This window comes from Propithecus coquereli, unplaced genomic scaffold (genome assembly GCF_000956105.1).
Source record: "Propithecus coquereli isolate 6110/MARCELLA unplaced genomic scaffold, Pcoq_1.0 Scaffold46, whole genome shotgun sequence".
Lineage (NCBI taxonomy): Eukaryota > Metazoa > Chordata > Mammalia > Primates > Indriidae > Propithecus > Propithecus coquereli.
In genome coordinates, this window is record NW_012150396.1 from 6,656,322 (window position 1) to 6,675,053 (window position 18,732).

Sequence of the window (18,732 nt, forward strand, 5' to 3'; positions counted from 1 at the left end):
CCTCTCTGGATTGGAACCCCCAGGGGGAGTCTGCTCGCTGCGGGGCCCAGAGCCGCGCACGCTGGTCAGAGTTTAAACATCTGCTGAGTAAATCAATGCTCCTCCCGACCCTCAGCCTCAAACTCAGTCTTCAGAAGTCTAGCTGCTTGATTGACACACGCAGAAAACCTGGACTGCTCAGAGCTCAGAGGGATGATTAGGAAGGAGCCCTGAGAAAAGGAAACACCTGGCTTCTCTTTACTTTTTCCTTGAATCATGTATTTATCCAAGATTTGAGTCACTTAGCTGTGGAGTTCTCGGTATTGGAGAGAAGCCCCTGAGTGTGTTCCCTGTAACTCTGCGTGAGGACTTTCATTCTTGCATAATTTTATTAATTTTGTTCCTTTATAGTTGTTTTATCCATCAGGAAAGGTTATTGGAGTATGAGTAAAATGTTATAAATTAACACAATCACTAGTAAAAAAGACTTTTCACTTATAATTCATATATTTATATCTACTTGTAGCTTACCTTGCTTTTCCATAAAAAAGAACTTGGAGCAAAGGTTTACAACAAAATAAAACATAACTAAGGCGATTTATTAAGGCACGACATGGGTTACAATGATCTCTTGACCTTTTTCCTGTGCGTGCTGATGAAAAAAGGTGACTGTTTTATAACCTAGAAAGCGTAACCCTATAGGCAATGTGTCCCCAGTCTTCCAAGCAGTAAAGGGGTCCCACTCCAGGTGGCTTTTGTGAAACATCATTTAGCCACCTCAATACTTTCTTCCCAGTCATAAAAAAACAAAACTCAAAAAACAACAAGAATAGACAGCTGGTAGAATGAACTGTTTTTATTTACAAAGAATGGTTTTTATTTGGCTGTTTGGAAAACCACTGACATGTTTCACTTTAGAAAACATTAAATAATAAACAAGATGGTATACAGTACTTTGGATAACTTCTGCCATCGGTTTAGTGCAATATATTATTGGCACCTAAAAGTAACATTTTCAATTATTTCCCCCTTTTGTCTTCAGCTGTGCAGTTCTATGACCCAAAAGGAAATGAATCATCGAAAATGGATCTAAGGCCGTATTCTCTGCCTCTACTCAAAGGCCTAATGATTTATATTCTGCCTCCAGCCCTGCCTCTACCATGTTAAATGACAAAAGACCTTCTATTGGACCTACTGTTCAAAAAACGTCACTGTTTTGTGGAACCTGGGAGATCCCAACTGGTAAGAGACCGAGGGGAAGGGAAGGTCTAGCGGCGTTGGGCAGCGCACTTGTTTTCAGAAGCCGAGTTGACGCGTCCCACACGAAGCAGGAAGATGCCCCAGACGAAAACCTCTCTGAACTGTGATCCCGGTGTCTTTAAAACCACGAAACGTCATCCACTCAGCAAGTGACCGGTTTATACTTGTACCAAGGAAAATAATTTTAAAACACACCACACTAGGACATCACCGAGATACTGAAATACCTGTCCATCGTATTCTCTTTTGGAATCAATAGTTTTTTGGTGATTTTTTTTCTTCTTTTGGCTTTAATACTTTTCAGTTTGCCATAAAAGGAGAGATGTTTTAGTGAGCTTGGCATTTGGTAGGCTCTCTCCTCTTCGTGAAGAGGTCAAGAGGGAAAGGCATGAATTAGAGCCTCGTCGACAGCACGTGGTGCTGAGGATTTTCATTCCCTACCAGCAACAGGGTCAAAACAGCTTTTGGGAGATCCTGTGATCTGTCACTTTACCTTCAGGTAAGAACATCTTTAACCATCTTAAATAGATGGGTTTTTATCTAATTTTTAAAAAGCTGAGGGAGTGGGGGCAGGGAGGGGAATGAGATTTTCACCCCACTTTGTTTTTGTTATAAAGGATTCTAATTTAACAACTGTCCCTGCCCAGAAGTGATCCCCACACTCTAGTCTAAGCCTGTTTCCTCTCATTCTATTCTCAGTGGAGAACAGCTGGCTGCCACCCTCTCCGCGCCAACCCCTCACACGCTCGAAACCCGTCCGTGGTTCACCCCTCGGTCTCCTCTTCTCCAGGCTGAATCATCCCAGTTCCTGTAATTTTTCATCATAGATTCTTTTTTCCCAACCTTTTAATCATCTTTGTGATTCCTGGCAGAAACAGCAGAAAATATTTTGATTACTTAATCAGAAATTAAGAAGAGCCTCAGGCGTAAGAGGCCTTTTGAAAGTCCCATTATTTTTAAATAGAAACGTAAAATATGCAGAGAGGAAATACAGTTGGGGGTTTGTGGATCTCAGAGTTCCCATCCCGCCCCGCTCCCGTAGCGTGCGCGAATCCTACTCTCGACGCAATGCCGCCGAGCACGGGACTTCCCGCCCGTCCTGACACAGCACGAGGGACGAGCTACACCTGCCCACACTTTGATTTAAAACTTTGCAGGAAAATCTGTGCTGGGGTCATTTCCTCGATGCTTCCTTCAACACGATCCTTTCTCCAAAACAACCGAAACTTTGACAAAGCTTACAGGTTACCAGCGAGCCCCGTGTTACGACGGTAAAGCTGTTGGCTTACAAGTATCACCTGAAACGGTGAAGGTTTTATGTATTAACTGCAGTTTCTTATCTCCTGAAATGGTCTGCTACCCTTTGCAAAGATCAAACTCAAGGCTATTAAAAAAAAATTTGTCAGTCCACTAACACAACCTGATACCTCTGCCAGTTCTCTCTGGCTGCCAATGTAAGGTCATGGAACCGGGTGACATTTCACCATGTTATTTTTTCACCCAAGAGATCACGAGCTGCCCTTTACCTTGCAACTGGAGTCTGCAAATATCGGGAACGCGGAAATACTTAATATCAATAGCACATTTACACAGAACACAATAGCACTAACGAAGGATTACGTGCCCGCTCTACGTAATTGTCTTTAAAAGAAAAATACAGATAACAGTGAATGCATCTTGATATGTTACACACCCCTATTTTATAAAGTGAATGGCAGTAAAAGAGTTCGGGTCAGGCCAGAACCAACCTAGGTGAGGAGGATAAACCCACTTCACAAGCACACTGTACGCTGTTACCTTAAGGGAAGTCAAAGCTACTCAGGGTACAACACACTGAACAGGTAACATAATGGCCGTTTGCACAGATTGCTTTCGAAAACTTCTCCCATGATTGAATTTGCTCCCATCATTCGCTACAAAGAGCGCCTTGTAACCCGGTGAAGGATGGCCTGGGTCCCACGTGCCGAAGGCCTTCTAAAAAGAGACGTGGGGTGGAAGGCAACATCCAGCAGTGGCCCGGATGTGTCTGCAGAAACCCGTGTTTCCAGGAGGGCGTCACGGGGACCGCGCGAAATCCGGCCACCGAGCCCTGGGTCACCGCCAGGCTGCCTCCTGCCCGCCGACCCGCTCTTCGCCTAGGCCTGATGAGGGGAGAAGACGCGAGAAGATGGGGACTGGAAGAAGAGGGGGCCGTAGAGGCGTTCACTGCGCGTTTGGGACTTGGTGGCGCTCTTCAGAGCAGCGGCCTCTCTTCAAGCTCACGTCGTCCAGGCCGATGTCCCCGGCGTGACCGCGCCTCTTTTCGCCTTTGAAGATGACCTGCGGAGAGAAGGCACGCAGCGCTCAGGCCTCCTCCGCTCCTTTCCAACGCACGCCTGGGACGCAAAATGGAGGCGAACCTTCCCCAAAACGGAACGGCAAACTTATTGAACAGGAGGAGGGACCAGACACAGTGGCCATTGTCACCTGACGCTGTCTCTCAGTAGAAACTTCAGGAAAGTGCTGCTCAGACCACGCTGCTCAGCACCAGTCACTCTTTGAGAAGCCACTTTAACTGCGGACTAAGTCACCCCAGGAATGTTTACGGAGTGAGCCCTTTTGTCAGGGATTGCCAGGGCGGGAGGAAGAGTGTGACAGAATACAAAGGCACCGCTATTAAGAGATCTGAAAGATCACGTTCGCGCAGCCTGTCTTAGATGTGTCCTAGTTCTTCCATTCGGTTAATACAGTTTTACTGCCGAAAATGGAACAGAATCGAATGCCATAATCCAATCCCACTGTTGTTTATACCTGTGCAAAACCCAAAATGTTCACTATTCTTGTATTTTATCTTCTATAGAGCATCCTTGGTCCTTTTAAAACAGGAGAGACCTTTCGATGCTTTGATTTGAAACAATTATCTTGTTTTATTTCTCCAAACGATGTAAATACTGAGAAAAACTTTAAGGAATAATATCAAAGAATTAAACAAAATGCAAGTACCCTAATAAAAGCTGTATTAATGGAATCTATCTTTTCTTTCTACAATAGTTTCTAGAAACTTACAAAGAGGCAGAATCTCCTAACAGCAAGTTTTATGAGCAGCAACATAAAGAAGACATTTTCCCAAACGCATTCATTATTTTGGTGGGATGTCGTTCAACGTCTTGTTGCTACCTATGCCTTGATTGCTTAAGATCTAATTTATATATTCGATCAACGCACTTCCGACATCCTGTCCAGAATGCAACAGCGCTTTCCAATTGTGGTCCGAGGTTCCCACCCGGGGCTGCTGAACTAAGATCTCTGGGGCAAAGAAAAACCTAACCGAGCTTTAAAGAAACGTCTCAGAAGAGAGAAAAGAACCATCCCCAGGGAAATCTGTGGTGGTGAGAGCTGAAGTGCAGGAATTCAAGGAAAGGAAAAGCAGGCACAGGTGAGCCCACCGCCCTGCCCTTCGAACTGTGGATTAACCTGGTTCCAGCCCTAAACGCTTTTTCATTAAGAAGAGTGGTTTTCACCAGGGTCGGGAGGAGGGGGTCACAGGCTGCAGTGAAGAGGGAAGAAGCAGCAGGAACGGATTTCAGAGGGAGACACCGCACGGGGTCACCTGCCCAGGATCACCACAGCCTGTGGTCTGAGCCTGGCTCCACAGCCAGCTCTTCGCACGCAGACCCCAGACTCCCCCCGCGGGAGCTACTCACGCTCTTGGCCTCGGGCCCTCGCAGGGTGAGCTGCGTCTGCCTCCAGCCGCGGCCGCCGCTTCGCCCCCACAGGGCCGCGCCGTGGGCCCCGTGTCTCCGCACGGACACCTGCAGCGTGCCGGCGTGCGGCCCGGTCACCCGGTGCCTGAAGGACAGGCACAGGTCCCCCGAGCGCAGCAGGTGGCCGAGGGGTAGCACCAGGCGCGCGGCTCTTCCCCCCGGGGCTTTGGCAGCCGAGACGGTCAGGTACTGTCCGCCTGCAACGGGAAGGCGGGACAGCACGGCAGGGGCCTCGGTGTTCTGTTTGTGAAGACTTCCGGATTTTTGAAGGAGAAAAACATGACTTATTTCTATGCCTGACTGATTGATTGATTGAGACAGAGTCTCGCTCTGTTGCCCTGGCTAGAGTGCCGTGGCGTCAGCCTAGCTCACAGCAACCTCAAACTCCTGGGCTCAAGCGATCCTCCTGCCTCAGCCTCCCGAGTAGCTGGGACTACAGGCACGCGCCACCATGCCCGGCCAATTTTTTTTTTCTACATATTTTTAGTCGTCCAGCTAATTTCTTTCTATTTTTGGTAGAGACGGGGTCTCGCTCTTGCTCAGGCTGGTCTCGAACTCCTGAGCTCAAACGATCCGCCGGCCTCGGCCTCCCAGAGTGCTAGGATGACAGGCGTGAGCCACCGCGCCCGGCCTATACCTGTTTTAAATTCTATGGATTTTGTTTACAGAAAACACAGACTCACTGTGCTCACAGAGAGAAGTCATGCCAAAGACACACAATACTCAGTGATCCAAACACAGAGTGTCTCCAGTGGAATATGGTCACACACACACACACACACACACACACACACATTCATCCAGCACCTTCTGAGTCTCACCAGTTCATGATTATCTTGTCCAACACCCCCTGCCAGGCCATCTGGGTGGTTTGGAAGAACTGACCCTAAATTTCCAGGAAGAATTTTCTATGTGGCTAATTAACCTCTGTGCACTAAAGCACATGGCGATATAAAGGGTGCTATATCTATTTGTTCTCTCTTCCCCTCACTTTTTTAAAATTTCTAACTACAGAAGGGTCTTTGCTATACCTCACACTGGTGTAAACCTGACCCCAGGAAGATACAAAGGTGTTCTGGAAAACTCCGCATCTTCCCGGAGTATCAGTTTTATTTGGCGGTAAGTCATTTAAAACATTTTTATATTAAAACAAATCTACATGTTTACTTCATAAATATATTCTACTGTATATACATGAACACAAAATGTTAATAAAAGCTTTCACTTTAGACTCATCACTTTGACGATCTCCCCAAAGCCCTGGGGCTACAGAGTTTGCTTCCCTCTGTCGTTAGGGAAACTGCAATTGAAAAAGAAACTTCTAGCAGCAGTGAAGTGAAAAATGCTGCTTCTCAAGAGAAAGCTGTAAGTGGTATTTTGAAACTCGATCCATGTACGAATGACATTCCTCTCTCAGGCTGTTTTATCTCGGCCAACTGGAAAACACATTCTATGTTTCAACACTGATTTTTCCATAGGGAAAACATGGTCAGAATGCTGAGCCTATGTGTGTATTTTGGTAGGAGCCCCATTCGTTTTTCAGTTGAGAGATAAGCCATCGCCTCCTTCTTATGCTTAATTTACATAAGACATAGTTAAGATTTGGGGTGTCCTATTATTGGTAGAGTCTCTTCTTAGGGTTAGGGTTAGGGTTAGGGTTGGAAGTGTCTCTTCCTCCACCGAGTCCCCGTGGGGCTCTCGCAGGTCTAGAGACAGATCTGCATGTACATGCTGGCATGCTTGGTACATATTTAAATAAATTCCTCATAGCTATCAGCAGCAGAGTGCTGAGTCAGAGTTGCCTTTAACCCTTGTTCTCCAGAGATCAGGGTTCCAGAAAAAGGGTCTCAGGTCTAGCCTTGACATTCACAGCAGAAGGGTGTGTCCTCAGGGCCACACTGCCTGCCCGCAGCACACCCCCACGTCTGTTGGTAGCACGATTTTCCACTTCTAACTTAGAGGAAGGTATTCATTACACATCTTACAATGACGTTCAAAACCAAACGTGGTAAACAAGACCCAGCAGCCCCAGGAGGGGCAGTTAGCGAATGCAATCTCTTTGCAGCTGCTTCTCAAGGTTGTTAAGTTTACTTAACTGAGGGTTTTCTTAGAAATATTAGCATATAGGAACATTCGCAAATCTGGATCTTGGATAAGAACTGCACACCGTTAACATCAGTCATGACTGGACATCCAAATACATATTTTTACAAATGGTATAATCTAGATAGAAAGAAGTAAACAATTAGCTTGCTAGTTGGAATAACACACAGAATTTATTAAATTACTTATATTCTTCTCTGGCCTTTACGTGATACGCACACATACACACACCTGAACTTCCTACAAGAAAAATAGGCATGAAAAGGCAAGCTTTATTAGTATTTCTCATCAGAAAATGGTTAAAATTCCCCACCATATTCTAGAAATATATCCTGCAGTTCCCTCCTGACGTATGCCGGGCATTCCTACCACTTTCTCCCAACTCTCTGTCATCTCTCAGTCTCCTTCTTTTTTTCCAAGCTAGAACACTGCTCGCCAATTTCCCTGGGATTCCGTGGGCGTTCTGTTCTGAATCGGGGGCTCTAAGAGCTGGGTTAAGAGGTTTTCTAATCCAGCCCTTATCTGATGCTCAAAATTCTTTAATGACATTTGCCCTATGTCACCCAAATGCTTCCTCCAACAGAGAGCTCACCCCTTCCACGTCAGCCTGTTCTCTTTTGAGACGGTTCTTCTAGAAAGTTCTCTCTGTAAGTGAGCCAAAATGAATCCCCCTGTAGTTTCCAGCCACGGGTCCTACTTCTCACCCCCACCTTTCTCATAACCTTCTCTTATGGCATAAGCGGTGGCAATTTATAACTGTGTTATCCAGCATCCAAGTTAGAGTGAAATTTTTCTTAGATAATCACAGCTTCACAGGAGTTCTATCATCACCTCCTATCTTTCAAATCTTGAAAAAAAAAAAAAAGGGACATCATTGAAAAACCGATCAGAGACCACCTCCCACAATATTACTTTTTTTATTCCTAATAATGGGGCACTAAAAATAACCTGAAATCTATATGCAAGAATAAACCTAAATATTTTGCTTACCAAGCCTTGTTGAGACAAATTCACTGGCCTTTTAATTAACTACCTGTCTCCCATAATTTAATACTAATGGAGAGCGAACAAATTTAGCTCACTTAAAGAAAACGGAATATAAATGCCGGTGATCTTTTCTGACCGTCTCTGCTAAGTGAACACAGACATGTGTCACAGTGCACTTGGTCAGCAGGACTAGGGTCTTCAGACAGGACCAGACCGAATGTGCACCAGCAAAAGTCAGACGAAACGGCTTTACCTGCCGGGTCCCTGACTGGTTCCCAGTGTGAGTCGCTGTCCTTTTCCCTGATCCATCCGCAAAGTCCGCTGTCGAAATTACAGCTGTGTATCAGGACACCTGGAAGGAAATGAGCAGAAAGGTGAGCAGGTCACTGACAGCAAACGGCAACACGTCAGTTTGTGAACTCGGGGCACTCGTGTAACGAGCGTTCTCTCCCAGCCACACACCAGAACTTCTCTCCACGAGATCGAAAGGAAATTGCATTATTCTTCTCAGCACAATCGTGCACGTGTCCTCGTCTGTAAAAACAGAACGCACGAGTGTTGCCAAATCATGACCTTGTTACATCATCACTTAGACGACGTGATTTCCTTCTCACCGTTTAAATACGACTTGAATATATTTTGTACAAAGAAAATGATGGTTCACAGTTATTTTTGCTCAACTGATTTAAGTAGAGAGGAAATTGAGTTGTTTAAAAAAAAAGGTTTAGGGCAGGCGTGGTAGCTCACACCTGTAATCGTAGCACTCTGGGAGGCTGAGGTGGATGGATCGCTCAAGGTCAGGAGTTCAAGACCAGCCTGAGCAAGAGCGAGACCCCGTCTCTACTAAAAAATAGAAAGAAATTATCTGGACAACTAAAAATATATAGAAAAAATTAGCCGGGCATGGTGGCGCATGCCGTAGTCCCAGCTACCCGGGAGGCTGAGGCAGGAGGATCGCTTGAGCCCAGGAGTCTGAGGTTGCTGTGAGCTAGGATGACACCACGGCACTCACTCTAGCCCGGACAACAGAGTGAGACTCCGTTGCAAAAAAAAAAAAAAGGTGTATAATTTTCCCAAATGATGGCGCACCATCCACAATGTAGAAGTTATTTTCATGAAACAGGGAGACGACAAAATGTCATCGTGACGGCGCGAAAAGTACCCACCTGGATCGTCCTTTGCTTCTTCTTCTGCACTGACTCCTCTTTCTATTTCGAACATTTCAAGCAGATCATTTGAAGGCTGCCGCGGAACTGCAAGAGAAAGGTTTTGGTTTGTTTTTTCATGAGAAGCGGAGGCAGTACCTTTAACAGGGGAAGGCGGACAAGACCTGGGCATTTCACCGGTCTGGAAGAATCTAACATTTAATTACACTTCCCATAAAGACTCGAGAAGTCTGCTCTGCGGGGATTTACGCTGTAACATTTATCTGGATACAACTTTTAAACAATGATTTGCAAGATTTTCTAAACTTCGACATAAAAATAATTTAAAAGTCTTCATCTGCAATATACATTTTAAAAGAGCTACCAAATTTCTGGCAAAATGTTCATCTCTAGGAAATTCTAAAATTCATCTCTATGAACACACCTTGTTATGATCGTTAAATTAAGGCTGTTTGAATGGACGATCCCTATGATAGCAGCGAGTGGTTTGACTTTCTAACTGCCGCAGCTATTCCCCTCCAGAGAGCTCTGCAGTGTAGACGCGCTCTAACGCACACTTCCTACCGTGGCCTGCCTCGCTTAAGTGGGTTCCCCGGCTCCTTTCTGATCAGATCCAAACTTCTTGGTGCAGCATTTACAATCCACCCCGCCAAAATACACAGCGCTGTCCAAACATGCCATTCGTGTCTCCCACCTGACACCCTCTGTCCTGCTAATGAACCTGCCACTCTCCCCCTCGTCCCGCAGGGCCCAGCATAAATACCGCTGCCTCTGCGGAGACTTTCGGGCCCCAGGCGGAACCAAACTCAACAGCTCGTGTTTGCACGCCCCCGTGACACACGCTTTCGAGAAGCACTGCAGTTATCCACACACGTGTGTGTCTGTCCCTCTGCTAGTCTCTGAGGTCCTGGAGGACATCGATCTCGTCTCGTCCAGGTGGCATTCCCGGGGCTTGACCCCGTGACAGGCACTCAGGAAGTGTTTACCGAGTGAACGCAAAGACCCCGTCGGAAACCCGTGTACTTTGTCAACACTCTTCCTCAGAGGACACAAGTGGGACAGGGCTGACAGATCCACTTTAAAAAATAATCGGTTCACTTAAATCATTTATTTATTCATTCGATGTATATCCGATTGCCAAACAGATGCCAAGTACTGTGGTGGGCGCTCCGAGGACACAGGGTGGGCCAAGGAGAACTTGGATCTTACCCAACTTGGATTCTAACGGGAGAAGCAGACATTCGACATGGAGCTAAAGGAACATTATGATTCTAAATTTTGATAAGGGCTAGAAAGGGAGACATCATGGAGAGGAACTGGGCTCGGGGTGGGGGAACGTGCCGGAATGTTGACGGTGGTGAGGGAAATTCTTGGCCAAAGGCCAGGGATACTCCCTTCTCTTTGCCAGAACTTCAATTAAGTGGCGCTATTTTCATAAGCAGGGAGTAGAAGACGTAGCATACCACGAGACAGACATCAGTCAAAGAGGTTCTTTTTTCTATGATGTTCCTATGATGTTTAGCAAGAATTTTTTTGATTAAGTAAAAATCCCATAATATTTGCACTAATTGTTTTAGCTTACTACTTCTGAAATTTTTCCATTTCTGTTTCAAAAGTGAAAACAGTGAAGACCCGTTTGCCTCCCATGACACACGCTCACACACACCCAGCGGGGCGAGGATGGAGGAGGAGGAGACACCTGTTCTGGGGACCCTCCCTCTTGTATACCCCAGAGGACTGACTGACAGCAATGACGTCCAGTCCCAGCTTTTCTGTCCTCATTTGCGGCTCTGAGAAGGGACACGCCTCTATTATTTACTAGAAATATTACAAAGTTGTAGACAAGCACGCTCCATTTCTCATGAGAGAAAGTCACAAAACTCTATGGAACAATCATGCTTTTATTTCCTTCTCTTGTTGTAACTTGCACAAATTATCTCTGAAATGGACCAGGCTCAGCTCCTGCACTGCTATAGTTGAAAGGCATTATGACGATGTTCCAAGTCCCCCTTTTCTTTCCCCAGAGGAAGAACTGTCAAATGGCAAACGGAGTCTCAACGTAAACGGGGAGGATCACGCAACGGCTGCCCGGCACAGGGAGACCAAGGAGCTCCTCTTTGAGGAAGCCCCCTTGGAACTGAGAGGGGAGGATGTGAAACTCCGCAAGGAAAAAGCATAGTGCTGGGGTCGGGGAAGAGGGAGGGTTTCAAGCAGCAGCTACAGAGACAGTGCGAGGAGCTTTCAGAGAGAGGAGTTCACAGCGGCTGGAGGATGTTGAGAAACGGAGAAAGCATGGAGGGATGAGTCTGAAGAGAGAGGAAGGGATGAGAGCCTGCATCTGAAAAACAGCAACCCGAAGCATCGCTCATCTAGCAGCCTGCAAAGGGTCAGACGCCTGCCGTTAATATTCTCGGCACTTGGTTTCCATGAACTATTTAACTCAGCCGCAGATAAGCAGGGCACGCCTTCCCCGCAATTCGCTGGGAAACATTCCAAGGAATTTAGAGACCTGAAATGCTCGGCAGCTATCAGTTCTTGCGATTTTGTGTGCTCTACTCTGCAACGGCACCAAATCGTTTAACTCATTCTCCTCCCTGAACGCACCAGTGTGGATGGCCTGGAGTAGCCCGCTGCAGTGTCTAGAGAAGGAACACTCCCCACTCCTTGGTATATTTTACAGTTTCCGTGAAAACATAAAGTGCAGCAAGCAGTGGGGAGAATCACTCAAGTGATGTTATCGTATCATCTCAACTATGCACATGAAAACCAAAGCCAGGTAAGGTTTGCACGTTAACACCGCCATCCTGGCTGTAGCCTGCGGGATGGACTAGAGGAAGCTGAGGGTGGGTGTCCTACGGCAGTTACGACTAAAAGTAACGTAAATTAAAGAATGTTCATACACTTCTAGAAAATTTCCCCCCCATTCTTCCATCATTGGTCAATGTTTCACCCACTGAAAAGCATTCCTTGCCCACTGCTTCTTACAGCCTTCGGCACGAGCTAAAAGAAGTACGACGGGTAGGGAAGCAGGCGGACGGCGGACGAAGCGCGTTGCCCGGGCTGAGGACGACGGCGCTGTTCATACCAGCTGTGGGGCCCTAGAGCCGGTGGAGGAACTAGCCACGAAAACAGACCGGAAACTTCTCGTCAGAAATGCTGGCCCAGCTCTTTCTACTAAATACATTTTCCCTGGGGGTGTGGTAATGTTCATATATAACCTGTGTTCATAAATGAGGTTGCCCAAACAGTCAGCTGTGTATTTTCACCCAGACAACATGAAGAGGAAGCAAAGAGAAATGTATGTAAATATTATCACACGCACCTGTGCCACTGCCAACCTTCCTGCAAAGAGTAACTATAGCAAAATGTAAGTGTCATTATTACGGGTAGATTTGCAAATTCTCTTTCTGTTCTAAGGGGGTTCCCATGACATTCTCCAGCCCAATCCTGGCATTTGTTGTTGGACTGAAACACGGAAGACAGCACTGTCTCAGATTCTCTCTATACTTGGAGGTTTAGTGCGTTGAGGAGAATGGTACGTACGTAATTATGCTAATATTCTGAAGGCTCTTGCTGGTGGCAAGACATTTATTGATTCCCAGTGAAAAGAGAAAGGTTTCTGGGCTCCACAGAAATAAGACTTTGCCAAAGCTTCCATCCCCTGGGAAGAATCTATAAAGTTCATAAGACACCTATGGGCTGAGAGTAAAGAGCAAAACTAGAAAAAATTAACTTTCTGGTGAAAGATGGAACACAGACACAGCTACTCAGTAATGAGTCCCATTTCTGTGACACACTTATTTCTCCTTTATGTATTGTTTGTACCTTTAATAAAGTTTCAGAACAACTCACAGGCACTGCCTGGAGAAATCCCAGGAGAATAGAGTATCTAAATGATGTGTGTTTTTTTTTTAAGCATGACCATTAGGGTTTTTTTTTTATTTCAAAGTATTATGGGGGTACAAATATTTTTGGTTACATGTATTGCTTTTATAACGCTTGAGTCATGGTTATAAGTGTGCCTACCACCCAGATAGTGTACGTTATACTCATTAGGTGGGTTTTTGCCCATCCCCTCCTCCCCACTCCTCCCTGCTTGATTTCTGTTCCACTTTACTTCCCTCTGTGCACATGTGCGCTCAGCAGTTAGTTCCAATTTAATAGTGAGTACATGTGGTGTTTGTTTTTCCATTCTTTAGACACTTCACTTAGGACAATGGTCTCTAGTTCCATCCAAATTGTTACAAAAGGCATTAAAAGTCATCCTTCTTCACCGTTAAGTAATATTCCATGGTATACAGGTACCACATCTCTGAATCCACTCACGAACTGATGGGCATCTGGGTTGATTCCACATCCCGGCAATTGTGAATTGTGCTGCAATAAACATGCCAGTGCAGAGGTCTTTTTGATAAAATGACTTATTTTCCTTTGGGTGCAAACCCCGTAGTGGGATTGCTGGATCAAATGGTGGGTCTACTTTCAGTTCTTTGAGGTATCTTCAGACTGTTCTGCATAGAGGTTGTGCTAGTTTGCAGCCCCTGACCATTAGGATTGTAATACAAATTTTCCCCATCAAGAGAGCATTTGATGGGTTTTGTTCTCCTTCCCTCTTTTAAGCCAAAGGGAACTACGAGAGTTAGGCTCTGCCAGGACTGAGTCCTGCGCACCAAAATGCAGGTGGTACGTAGACTTTTCAGCAAGGACTGTTTGGGCTGAAGGTACCTTCTGGGGAGGAGCAGAAACCCGTCTGCTGTAGGGCTGGGGTCAGAGCACTCGGGCCAAAAGCACCTACTTCAAGGAAGAAAGGAAGCTTTCATTTCTGACATTCATCAGACCTACCATATAAGTTTCTCATCTAGACAGATTCATCTCGGAAAAAGGCTGTGGTCATTATTTTCACCGTAAAGAAGTTAAGGTGGTACTGTTTCTATTTTTAAATCACTATTGTTTAACCTTGCACTATAAACACCTAAATGAAAAACAATATTCCAATTATTTGGTGATAAGCAAAGAATATATAAAGTAGCAAGTTTCTCTTTTCATTTTCTCTGCTCACATAATAGTTTGCACTTGCAAATCAATTTGTTTCAAAAGGATCTAGGGAGCTAAAAATAACACTAAAATTATAGTGGATCGTATGGAAAAGCATCAGAAAAATATAAACTCAGAACTAGAACACGAAATAGGGCTGTCTTTTTAGGAATTAAGTAGGAAATGCTATCGCTACTATATAAACGGATCACAACATCATCAACAGTATTAGTAATAACTAATATGTATTAAGTTACAATTATGTACCAAGCTCTCTGGTAAGAGTTTTACAGGCACCCTCCCATCCAACTCTCACAATAACCCAAATGAGGAAGACATTATTATTATCTCTGACTTACAGAAGAGAAAACAAAGGCACAGCAATTAGTAACATGCCTCAAATCATGGGGTGGCTGTGAGCACAATACTTTTCATTATAACTATACAAATAAATGTGTGTGTAACTTTAAAAAAAAAATCTGACTTCTGACTTTGCTCACATTCAGCAAGAACTCAATTCATACTTTCTAGAGAGAACTATCTTTTCTTTACTAGCCGCCATAGGATCCAACTAAAATATAAATCAGAAACCTTGAAAACTTTCAGAACTCACAGCACCAGACCCTGACCCGTAAGCAGAGACAACTCACGCCTCAAAACACCAGCAGAAATGTAACCTTCGGGGAGATGCCAGCCATTTGCTAGGGGTCTCTGGGGGCCGCAGTGTTTATTAGAAAGCAAACTAGTTTGAAGACCTTTTCACCTCTCAGCAGAAACAATCTTTCTACTCATCGCCACAGAGAATCAGAAAAAGAGCCCATGACATTTCCATGACTGAGAACCGTGGGATCGAACTAGCCACAGACCGTAAAATCCGTGGAAGGGAAATGAGGGGAAACCCTCAGGGCAGCACGCAATAGAGCAGCGATGGGTAAAAAGGAAACAGTTTTCCTCTTACCTCCTGGTACCCGGAATTTCAACACATCCTCGTGTTCCACAATAACACAGCGACGGTGAAGCTGGTTCTCTGATATGGCCGCTCGTAAGAGCCCCGGATACACATTAATGACGTTATATTCTATGATCTTGCTTCTATTAACGCCTTTCCTCTTTAGTCTAAATGACTCAGGTGGACACATGCCCAGGCATAACATAGCAAAGCTTTAAACATCCTACACTTGGATAGTTCTGTCTCCGCCCAGAACCTGGCTCTGCTAGGTTGGAGGTTTAGCGATCTCTGCTACCCACAGCCCGGGCTGCAGACCAGCGGCGTCACCTGGGGACAGGTTAGAACCGCAGAGTCCCAGGTCCTAACCCGGACCCACTGAATCAGAGTCTGCATTTCAATGCAGTCCCCTTGCGATGTGTGTAATACATACATTAAAAAGTGAGAAGTACTCTCCCTAGAATGTCTGATTTAGCACCTGTGCCGTAGGGATCAGGAATCTACATTTTAAATAAACATTCTAGGTCATTTTGGTTCAGATGGACTTCTGACAACACTTTGGGGGGAAAAAGTCTGTTTCTTGCTCCAGGTTATATTATATTCCTTGAGGTAATCTGAATTTCCTAGCTAAAATTAGACATATCTGACACACTCGATTGTAAAGAAAAATTTGAAAGGCTAAAAATAGACGTTAATAAAACCTTCAATGAATTTTTAAAAACCAGTATGTCCAAGGTAAAATGAACATGATCGAGAATCAGAATCCCCTGGGGAACATTTTCAAAACACACAGCTCACTCTCCTGCTGGGGAGAGTGGGGTTCTATCAGTCTGCCCCCTCCTAAGGAATTATTGCTGTAGCAAATAAATGACTGTTACCAATGACAGTCACCATTAGAGATGCTGTATAGAACTGGGATGATTTAACAGAGACCTCATAAGGATGTCGCACTTGGATAATTAATTAATGCTGATTTAGAGACAAGGTTTTAGGCCCCAAATTAGAATACCAAAAGGCTATTTATAACTATTATATCCAACCCATTACTGGAAGTTTGTGTAACTGTTGTGCTGCTTTGCACTCCTTTCTTTTGCAGAAGTAGTAAATGAACAAAAATTCCCCCGTCCACGGTTCTTTGCTTATACCTACAGGAAACATCGTTTTAAGAGGTTGTTTCTTAAATCTTCTTGCATTAAAAAATGTGTGCACCTTCACACAGGCCGACTTTTTTTTTTTTTTTTTTTTTCAGACAGAGTCTCACTGTGTTGCCCCGGCTAGAGTGAGTGCCGTGGCGTCATCCTTGCTCACAGCAACCTCAAACTCCTGGGCTCAAGCAATCCTCCTGCCTCAGCCTCCCGAGTAGCTGGGACTACAGGCACGTGCCACCATGCCCGGCTAATTTTTTCTATATATTTTTTTAGTTGTCCAATTAATTTCTTTCTATTTTTAGTAGAGACGGGGTCTCGCTCTTGCTCAGGCTGGTCTCGAACTCCTGAGCTCAAACAATCCGCCCGCCTCGGCCTCCCAGAGAGCTAGGATTACAGGCGTGAGCCACGGCGCCCGGCCCAGGCCGACTTTTAGATAAAAGCATAAAGTAAAAATTATTTGAACTAATTTCAGGAGCTGGGAAATATATGTGGTGAGATAGTATCTCTGGTGTTTCCCTTTTCGTTAGCACTGATACATTTCGCTGTAGAAACGTCAACATGTTTCACTGCTTCAGGGGGTAATATACCGCATGTGCACACTCTTTCTTTTCTAAAATCTGAAAAAACTGCTGTCTTCCACAAGTCATCTGGATACAGGATTTTAGACCTGTAGCTTTAGGGGAGAGAGAACCTGGGCCATGGTGGTAGCCGGGGGTGTTGAGAAGTGGTCACACTTTAGATATAATTAGCAGGTAGGGCTAACAGGATGTCCTTACAGAGTGCACGCAGGTATAGAGGAAGTAATCTAGGATGACTCCGCATTATTTGGCCTTAGCAACCGGTGATGAAGGTACCACCACCTGGGGTGGAAAAACCTGAGGGGCAGAGGAGGGACAATTCTGGACATGTTGGGTTCGAGATACCCATTTTCACCCAGCTGGAAAGGGTAAACTGGCAGTTGATACACAAGTCTAGAGTTTGGGGAGAAGTCTGGGCTGAAGATATATTCTTATAATTTTTTTCCTCCTCGATTTTCTTTTAGAACATCTTTATAGTCTTTTTTCGGGGGGCTCGACACAGTCACAATATAAAGAAAAGCTCTGTTTCACAACCTCTTCCATTAAAAAAAAACCTTTCATACCCACAGACATATATACTTATTATTTGTCAATTAAAAATAAAATCTTTAAAAATATCTTTCGACGTCAAGACAAACACAATTTAAGTCTGGGGCTATTTGGAGGAGGCTGCCAAATTGTGGCCATCATGAACATCGCCTGAAAATTCATGAAATGAGGGGAGCCAAACTCTATTCTCAGATCTGTGGAGAGCAGAAGGATGGCTTCGGAAGTTATTATGCCAGGAGTGAAGAAAATACTCAGTGTAGAAATAAATGCCGGGGGACTGAAATAGTGCTAAGGTTCCTTTCTGTTTTCACAGTGAATAGACACCAGTTACTTGTCCTGAAATAAAAGCTGAGAACCCTTCCCCTATTTAGAATATACGCTATAACCGTAAGACAGAGAGCTAAGAAGTATTTAAAACATTCTCACATGTGCTAAACTTAACCAGCAGCTATTGCTGAAGACGAAGGGGGTGGAATGTAATGGTTGGCAGGAGCGTCTAGGGGCAGCAGTGCTATCTCTGGCAGGCAATACCCCTGGCACAGGATAAAAGCAACCCTTTCCCCGGGCAGGTCTTTAAGATCACACTCTCTCTGAATTGCTCTCAAGCGCCCCTGAAACTCCATATTTCCTCAATTTTATTCCGCTGAATTTTATTGGTGAACTGCAATGCTATTTTTAATTCATGTACATGTTGGTATGGACAGAAACAATGGTAATAAAGACAAACTTTTTAAAAAGAAAAAGCATCATAAGGAATACTTAGAAGGATGTGATCTATGTGAGAATGCCTTTTGACATTAAATAGCCAGATTTTTATGACTTAAGGTGGCAGAATAATGTAAATACCATGTTTACTTAAGTATGAATAAAAATCCCACTGTATGATCATGAAGAGATCAAAAAAATAGTCGAGAAAGAAAGCAGAAGCAGAGAGGGAAAGAGGAGAAATTACAAAAATGTGAATTTCAAGAAATAAACGATTATGCACATATACAATATTTTGAGAGGTGCCATCTAATTCCCCTAAAAATTACACTGATTACCCAGAACATATAGCACTACATCAGAATTAGAGAATCTTAATCTCTCCTTAAATGGACCATGACTCAGAAGAAAAAATTTAACTGAGAGTCACATACAAAAAGCAGCTTTAACTTTCTCCTGGAAAAAATTACAAATGTCAGTATTCTTTTCACCTGGTAAAAAATTACAGAGTTTTGGGCCGGGCGCGGTGGCTCA

The 18,732-nt window shown here is 44.6% G+C and overlaps 1 protein-coding gene across 1 annotated transcript in view; it reads right to left on the minus strand.

The window, feature by feature from the left end:
- Nucleotides 1-3,361: 3,361 nt before the first annotated feature.
- Nucleotides 3,362-18,732, minus strand: part of NPNT (nephronectin) — a 127,231-nt gene continuing 111,860 nt past the window's right edge. Inside the window, exons 12-15 of the mRNA XM_012655086.1 lie at nt 9,239-9,325; nt 8,326-8,424; nt 4,923-5,179; nt 3,362-3,558 (exon numbers count right to left, since the gene is read on the minus strand). Of these exons, the coding sequence (XP_012510540.1) occupies nt 3,442-3,558; nt 4,923-5,179; nt 8,326-8,424; nt 9,239-9,325 (560 nt within the window). The 3' untranslated portion in view covers nt 3,362-3,441. The remainder of the gene's footprint in view (nt 3,559-4,922; nt 5,180-8,325; nt 8,425-9,238; nt 9,326-18,732) is intronic.